Raw genomic sequence first — 7,233 nt, 5'->3', positions numbered from 1 at the left:
GTGCGAGGGAGGGGGTGAGCGGAGGGGGGAGGGGGGGGCGAATGGAGGGTCGGGGGAGGGAGGGGAGGGGGAGGGAGAGGGAGGGGGAGAGGGAGGGAGGGGAGAGGCGAGGGAGGGGGAGAGTGAGGGAGGGGGGAGAGCGGAGGGAGTGGGAGTGAGGGAAGGGGAGAGTGAGGGAGGGGGAGAGTGAGGGAGGGGGAGAGCGAGGAAGGGGGAATGCGGAGGGGGGGCGTTTGGAGGGTTTGGGAGGGGTGAGGGAGGAGGAGAGTGAGGGAGGGGAGAGGGAGGGGGAGAGCGAGGGAGGGAGAGAGCGAGGGAGGGGGAGAGCGGAGGGACGGGGAGGGAGGGGGAGAGTGAGGGAGGGGGAGAGCGAGGAAGGGGGAATGCGGAGGGGGGCGAGTGGAGGGAGGGGGAGGGGTGAGGGAGGAGGAGAGTGAGGGAGGGGGAGAGCGAGGGAGGGTGAAGGACGAGGAAGGGGAGGGTGAGGGAGGGGAGAGCTGAGGGAGGGGGGAGCGAGGGAGGGGTAGAGTGGAGGGAGGGGAGAGCGGAGGGAGGGGGAGAGTGAGGGAGGGGGAGGGCGAGGGAGGGGGAGAGCCGAGGGAGGGGGGCGAGGGTGGGAAGAGTGAGGGAGGGGGTGAGTGAGGGAGGGGGAGTGTGAGGGAGGGGGAGAGCGGAGGGAGGGGGAGCGAAAGGGGGACAGTGGAGGGAGAGGGAGTGAGAGGGAGGGAAGAGCGGAGGGAGGGGGAGAGGCGAGGGAGGGGGAGAGGGGAGGGAGGGGGAGAGCGAGGGAGGGGGAGAGCGGAGGGAGGGTGAGAGTGAGGGAGGGGGAGAGACGGGGAGGGGGAGAGTGAGGGAGGGGGAGAGCGAGGGAGGGGGAGTGCGAGGGAGGGGGAGAGCGGAGGGGGGAGGGGGGGAGAGAGGGAGGGGGCGAATGGAGGGTCGGGGGAGGGAGGGGGAGGGGAGGGAGAGGGACAGCGAGGGAGGGGGAGAGGGAGGGAGGGGGTAGAGCGGAGGGAGTGGGAGTGAGGGAAGGGGAGAGTGAGGGAGGGGGAGAGTGAGGGAGGGGGAGAGCGAGGAAGGGGGAATGCGGAGGGGGGGCGTTTGGAGGGTTTGGGAGGGGTGAGGGAGGAGGAGAGTGAGGGAGGGGAGAGGGAGGGGGAGAGCGAGGGAGGGAGAGAGCGAGGGAGGGGGAGAGCGGAGGGACGGGGAGGGAGGGGGAGAGTGAGGGAGGGGGGAGAGCGAGGAAGGGGGAATGCGGAGGGGGCGAGTGGAGGGAGGGGGAGGGGTGAGGGAGGAGGAGAGTGAGGGAGGGGAAGAGCGAGGGAGGGGAAGAGCAAGGGAGGGAGAGAGCGAGGGAGGGGGAGAACGGAGGGAGGGGGAGAGCGAGGAGGGGGAGAGCGGGGGGAGGGAGGGGGAGAGCGAGGGAGGGAGCGAGGGAGGGGGGAGCGGAGGGAGGGGGAGAGTGAGGGAGGGGGGAGGGAGGGATCCCACAGCGCTGTAGTCAGTCCCTGGGAATGGGGGAACGAGACTCGGAGATGGGCCGATGAATACTGCGGACACAGTGAGGTCTCAAGATCAATGCCCGACTGTCATGGTGAATTGTGGGGTGCAGGGACCGTGAAGGAAATGTTTAATGAGGAGAGACAGTGTTGGTGCGAGCTGTGTGCAGACACCTGCCGGCCTGGTGATGGATGGCGGTGGACAGAGTCTCCTGGAGGCCTGTAATCGCTCGGCGAACTCGTTCCTCTCCGCCCTGTCCCCCCGGCACAACTCAGGACAGCCTGCAGCCTCCGCACCACCAAAAATACTGCTGCAAGTCCCTTTGTGAACTGGGCCCCTGGGGAAAATGAGCAGAGAGGGTTGGCGGGCTGCTGCGGGGCGGGGGGCTGGGTGGTCTCGGCTCCCTGCTTCTAGAGGGACGAAGGGAGGCTGAGGTGTTAATTCTTTGAGATCCAGGTTGGCCACAATCTTGTGGCGTCCAACCCTGTGTGTCTCGGATTAAAGGGCAGCCTTCCCTAGGCGTTGTCAGCCCCACTCCTCTACATCCCTCCCTCACTCTCCCTCCCTCCCTCCCTCACTCTCCCTCCCCCTCACACTCTCCCTCCCTCCCCCTCACTCTCCCTCCCTCACTCTCCCTCCCTCCCTCACTCGCCCTCCCTCCCTCCCTCACTCTCCCTCCCTCACTCCCTCTCCGTCCCTCACTCTCCATCCTCCATCCCTCCCTCACTCTCCCTCCCCCTCACACTCTCCCTCCCTCCCTCCCCCTCCCTCCCTCCCCCTCACTCTCCCTCCCTCCCTCACTCTCCCTCCCCCCTCCCTCTCCCTCCACCCCTCTCTTCCTTCCTCCCTCCCTCCCTCTCCCCCACCTCTCCCTACCCCCTCACTCTCCCCCACTCTCCCCCCCTCTCCCTCCCTCCCTCACTCTCTCCATCCCTCCCTCACCTCTCCCTCCCTTCCTACCTCACTCTCCCTCTGTCTCTCTCTCTCTCTCTCTGTCTCTCTCTCTCTCTGTCTGTCTCTCTTTCTGTCCCTCTCTCTGTCTGTCTCTCTCTCTCTGTCTGTCTCTCTCCCTCCGTCTCTCCCTCTCTCTCTCTCTGTCTCTCTCTCTCTGCCTCTCTCTCTCTGTCTCTGTCTCTCTCTCTCTGTCTCTGTCTCTCTCTCTCTGTCTCTCTCTCTGTCTCTTGTAATGATATCAGCAAATAGTGATGTTATTTGCCTGTTTGATTATCATGTCTTACCAGCATAGTTGCCTGATTGATTACTTATGCCTGACTAGCAGAGGTCATGTGAGAGACAAGCAGTTTGGTTTAGTTTCAGTTTCGCTTTAGATGGATTTCTAACATGATGTCTCCTGTAAATGCTGTTAACAAGAGTTGAACAAGCTTTAGATTAAAAGACATTCTCTTTCATAAATGTCTCGTCATTGAACCCACAAAGAAATCAATACATGGTGTCAGAAGTGATTGAAAGAGATGAAGAGAAAAAATCTGAAGTTAAATCAGCTCTCCACAAATTAGCAAGCCAAAAGAGAACATCGTTGCTTACCATTGGAGAATAGCTAACGAAGTGAAAAAATGGAAGGTTTACACCCACCGGCGACGCTTCAGTTGACAGGTAATGTGGCTGAAAATTGGAGAAGGTTCAAACAACATGTGGGGTTGTATTTATCAGCAATCGGAGCTGACGAGAAAAGTAATAAAAGGAAATCGTCACTGTTCTTACATGTCGTGGATGATGAGGCGCTGGAGGTGTATAATAACGTCACATTCGCTGTTGATGAAGACAAAATGAAGCTAGATAAAATAATGGAACAGTTTGAGGCCTACTGCATACCTAAACGTAACGTGACGTTTGAGAGGCACAGATTTTTCACATGTGTACAGAAAACGGGTGAGACTATTGATCAGTATGTGACTGAACTGAGAAACAGAAGCAAATCGTGTGAATTTGGGGGACTGACAGACTCGCTGATAAAAGACAGACTGGTATGTGGTATTCCAGATAATGGTCTAAGGGAAAGACTGCTAAGAGAGCAAGATCTAGACCTGGGAAAAGCCATAGCACTGTGTAGGACTACAGAGACTGTGAAGTTGCAAGCAAAAGAGCTGTTCAGTGATAGTAGCTGCAACGTGGATGCAGTGAGAAAGAACGGACACAAACCGTTTAACAAAGAGAGCGCCAATGTGAAAAAAGAGGCGTGGCCAGCGAACAACAATGAAAGGGGCAATCGAAAGACATGTAGTCGATGCGGTACACAGCATCCACCAAGAAAGTGTCCAGCATATGGTAAAACATGCAATAGTTGCAACAAGAACAACCATTATGCCCGTTGCTGTAAGAACCAAATGCAACAAAGCAAGGTCCATGCAGTAGATGAAAGCGAGATAGAGGAGTTCTATGTAGATGTTGTGTCTGAAAACAAAGAAGAAAAAAGAGACTGGATGTTGACACTAAAAGTGAATGACATACACATTCCATTTAAATTGGATACTGGAGCACAAGTTAATGTGATATCAGAGACTGATTTTAAGAAAATTAGACCCAGACCAAAGATACATGGAATCAAAGTGAAAGTGACAGGATACTCAGGTACTGATATACCAGTGAAAGGAAGATGCATTGTCAAAGTAACACACAAGGACAGAGAGCACACGCTAGCATTAATCGTGGTGCCAAAGGATGTGCAAGCCATACTAGGTTTAAAAGCCTGTGAGAGACTGAACCTGGTAAAGAGAGTCCTCGTTGTGGAAAGCGAAGGAGAGACAGTCTATGATGAACTGAATGTTGCGTACACACCGGGTAAGCTGATGTATACAGCAGACACGTTGTCCAGAGCTGTTGACCCAGGAGAGCCCGTAAACACAGTGAAAAGACGGATGTACAAGGCAAAAGACAGTGGAACTGACTTCTACCAGAGCATGCTTGTATACCGCACAACGCCGCTCGAGTGTGGTATGTCACCAGCCCAACTCCTGATGGGACGTCGGCTAAGGTCAAACCTACCCATCCCGGAGAACCTCCTGAAAACAAAAGAGGGGGAGAAAGTGAGGAAGTTCAAAGAACAACAGAAAGAAAAGCAAAAGTACTACTATGACAGAGGAACACAAAACCTACCTGAACTCCACACTGGTGACCAAGTAAGGTTCAAAGACAAAACAAACACATGGACTCAGAAGGGAACTGTCCTGAGTGAAGTTCAACCAAGATCATACACCATTCAGACAGATGAGGGTGCTGTTCTGAGAAGAAATCGTCGAGATCTTCTCATGGGACCAGCCACAGCAGGTCAAGAGACTGATACTGTTGAGCAACCTGATCACACAGCTGAGAAACCATCATCTGAGGCAACAACTCAGATTCAAGGACAATCAATCAGAAAATCCTCAAGACACGTGAAGCCTCCTGAGAGACTCATTGAGCAAATTTAAGGACTATTGTTATAGAAGGAAGTAATGTTATCTTATTCATTCTTCAAGTTCTAGTGTATTTACATATTTCATGTGAACACACAAAGCAAGGTTAAAAAACCTTGATCATGATAATGTGAGTTCATTAAGTGTTACAGTTAAAATGCAGATTAATACAAGCAAAACATGTTGTTAGTTAAAAGTAAAATACTTTTGTTTTAAGAAAGGGAGATGTAATGATATCAGCAAATAGTGATGTTATTTGCCTGTTTGATTATCATGTCTTACCAGCATAGTTGCCTGATTGATTACTTATGCCTGACCAGTAGAGGTCATGTGAGAGACAAGCAGTTTGGTTTAGTTTCAGTTTCGCTTTAGATGGATTTCTAACATGATGTCTCCTGTAAATGCTGTTAACAAGAGTTGAACAAGCTTTAGATTAAAAGACATTCTCTTTCATAAATGTCTCGTCATTGAACCCACTAAGAAATCAATACATCTGTCTGTCTGTCTGTCTCTCTCTCTGTCTCTCTCTCTCTGTCTCTGTCTCTCTGTCTGTCTCTCTCTCTCTCTGTCTCTCTCTCTCTCTCTCTGTCTCTCTGTCTCTCTCTGTCTCTGTCTCTCTCACTCTCTCTGTCTCTCTCTGCCTCTCTCTCTGTCTCTCCCTCTCTCTCTCTCTCTCTCTCCCTGTCTCTATCTCTCTCTCTCTTTCTCCTTGAGCTGGCCAAACTCAAGGTCAATTATTTTGCAAAAATGATGGGGCGATGTGCGGCGAAGGAGATGTGGGACAGGATTGTGGACCATATGCTATCATTCTGTGTCAGGATTTGCTGCTTTCTCTTGTCCACAGGTGAGCTGGAGGCCCATGGGCCGGACCTCACACACGAACCTCACGAGCAGATCGTCCTGACACAGGCAGAGGCTAGGAAAGTCACACTGACCTGTGAGGCCAGGGGAAACCCAAACCCCAGCTACAGGTAAAGATTCCAGCACTGGGGGGCAAAACAATACAAGGGTACAGCACGGGTTAGATACAGAGTAAAGCTCCCTCTACACTGTCCCATCAAACACTCCCAGGGCAGGTACAGCACGGGTTAGATACAGAGTAAAGCTCCCTCTACACTGTCCCATCAAACACTCCCAGGGCAGGTACAGCACGGATTAGATACAGAGTAAAGCTCCCTCTACACTGTCCCCATCAAACACTCCCAGGGCAGGTACAGCACGGGTTAGATACAGCGTAAAGCTCCCTCTACACTGTCCCCATCAAACACTCCCAGGGCAGGTACAGCACGGGTTAGATACAGAGTAAAGCTCCCTCTACACTGTCCCATCAAACACTCCCAGAGCAGGTACAGCACTTAGATACAGAGCAAAGCTGCCTCTACACTGTCCCCATCAAACACTCCCAGGGCAGGTACAGCATGGGGTTAGATACAAAGTAAAGCTCCCTCTACACTGTCCCCATCAAACACTCCCAGGGCAGGTACAGCACGGGTTAGATACAGAGTAAAGCTCCCTCTACACTGTCCCCATCAAACACTCCCAGGGCAGGTACAGCACGGGGTTAGATACAGAGTAAAGCTCCCTCTACACTGTCCCATCAAACACTCCCAGGGCAGGTACAGCACGGGTTAGATACAGAGTAAAGCTCCCTCTACACTGTTCCCATCAAACACTCCCAGGGCAGGTACAGCATGGGGTTAGATACAGAGTAAAGCTCACTCTACACTGTCCCATCAAACATTCCCAGGGCAGGTACAGCACGGGTTAGATACAGAGTAAAGCTCCCTCTACACTGTTCCCATCAAACACTCCCAGGGCAGGTACAGCACGGGGTTAGATACAGAGTAAAGCTCACTCTACACTGTCCCATCAAACACTCCCAGGGCAGGTACAGCACGGGTTAGATACAGAGTAAAGCTCCCTCTACACTGTCCCATCAAACACTCCCAGGGCAGGTACAGCACGGGTTAGATACAGAGTAAAGCTCCCTCTATACTGTCCCATCAAACACTCCCAGGGCAGGTACAGCACGGGTTAGATACAGAGTAAAGCTCCCTCTACACTGTCCCCATCAAACACTCCCAGGGCAGGTACAGCACGGGTTAGATACAGAGTAACGCTCCCTCTACACTGTCCCATCAAACACTCCCAGGGCAGGTACAGCACGGGTTAGATACAGAGTAAAGCTCCCTCTACACTGTCCCCATCAAACACTCCCAGGGCAGGTACAGCACGGGTTAGGTACAAAGTAAAGCTCCCTCTACACTGTCCCATCAAGCACTCCCAGGGCAGGTACAGCACGGGTTAGATACAGAGTAAC

At 53.3% G+C, this 7,233-nt stretch overlaps 1 protein-coding gene across 1 annotated transcript in view; it reads left to right on the top strand.

Annotated features, from left to right (window-relative positions):
* Positions 1-7,233, top strand: part of LOC147086755 (contactin-5-like) — a 380,876-nt gene that overhangs the window by 271,408 nt on the left and 102,235 nt on the right. The window contains exon 14 of the mRNA XM_085978315.1: positions 5,758-5,884. Coding sequence (XP_085834441.1) covers positions 5,758-5,884 — 127 coding nt within the window. The remainder of the gene's footprint in view (positions 1-5,757; positions 5,885-7,233) is intronic.

This window comes from Somniosus microcephalus, unplaced genomic scaffold (assembly GCF_052327205.1).
Source record: "Somniosus microcephalus isolate GS21.2 unplaced genomic scaffold, FLI_Smic_1.0 unresolved_chr7, whole genome shotgun sequence".
Lineage (NCBI taxonomy): Eukaryota > Metazoa > Chordata > Chondrichthyes > Squaliformes > Somniosidae > Somniosus > Somniosus microcephalus.
Note: the sequence above shows the minus strand (reverse complement) of the source record. Positions and strands in the feature narration are given on the sequence as shown.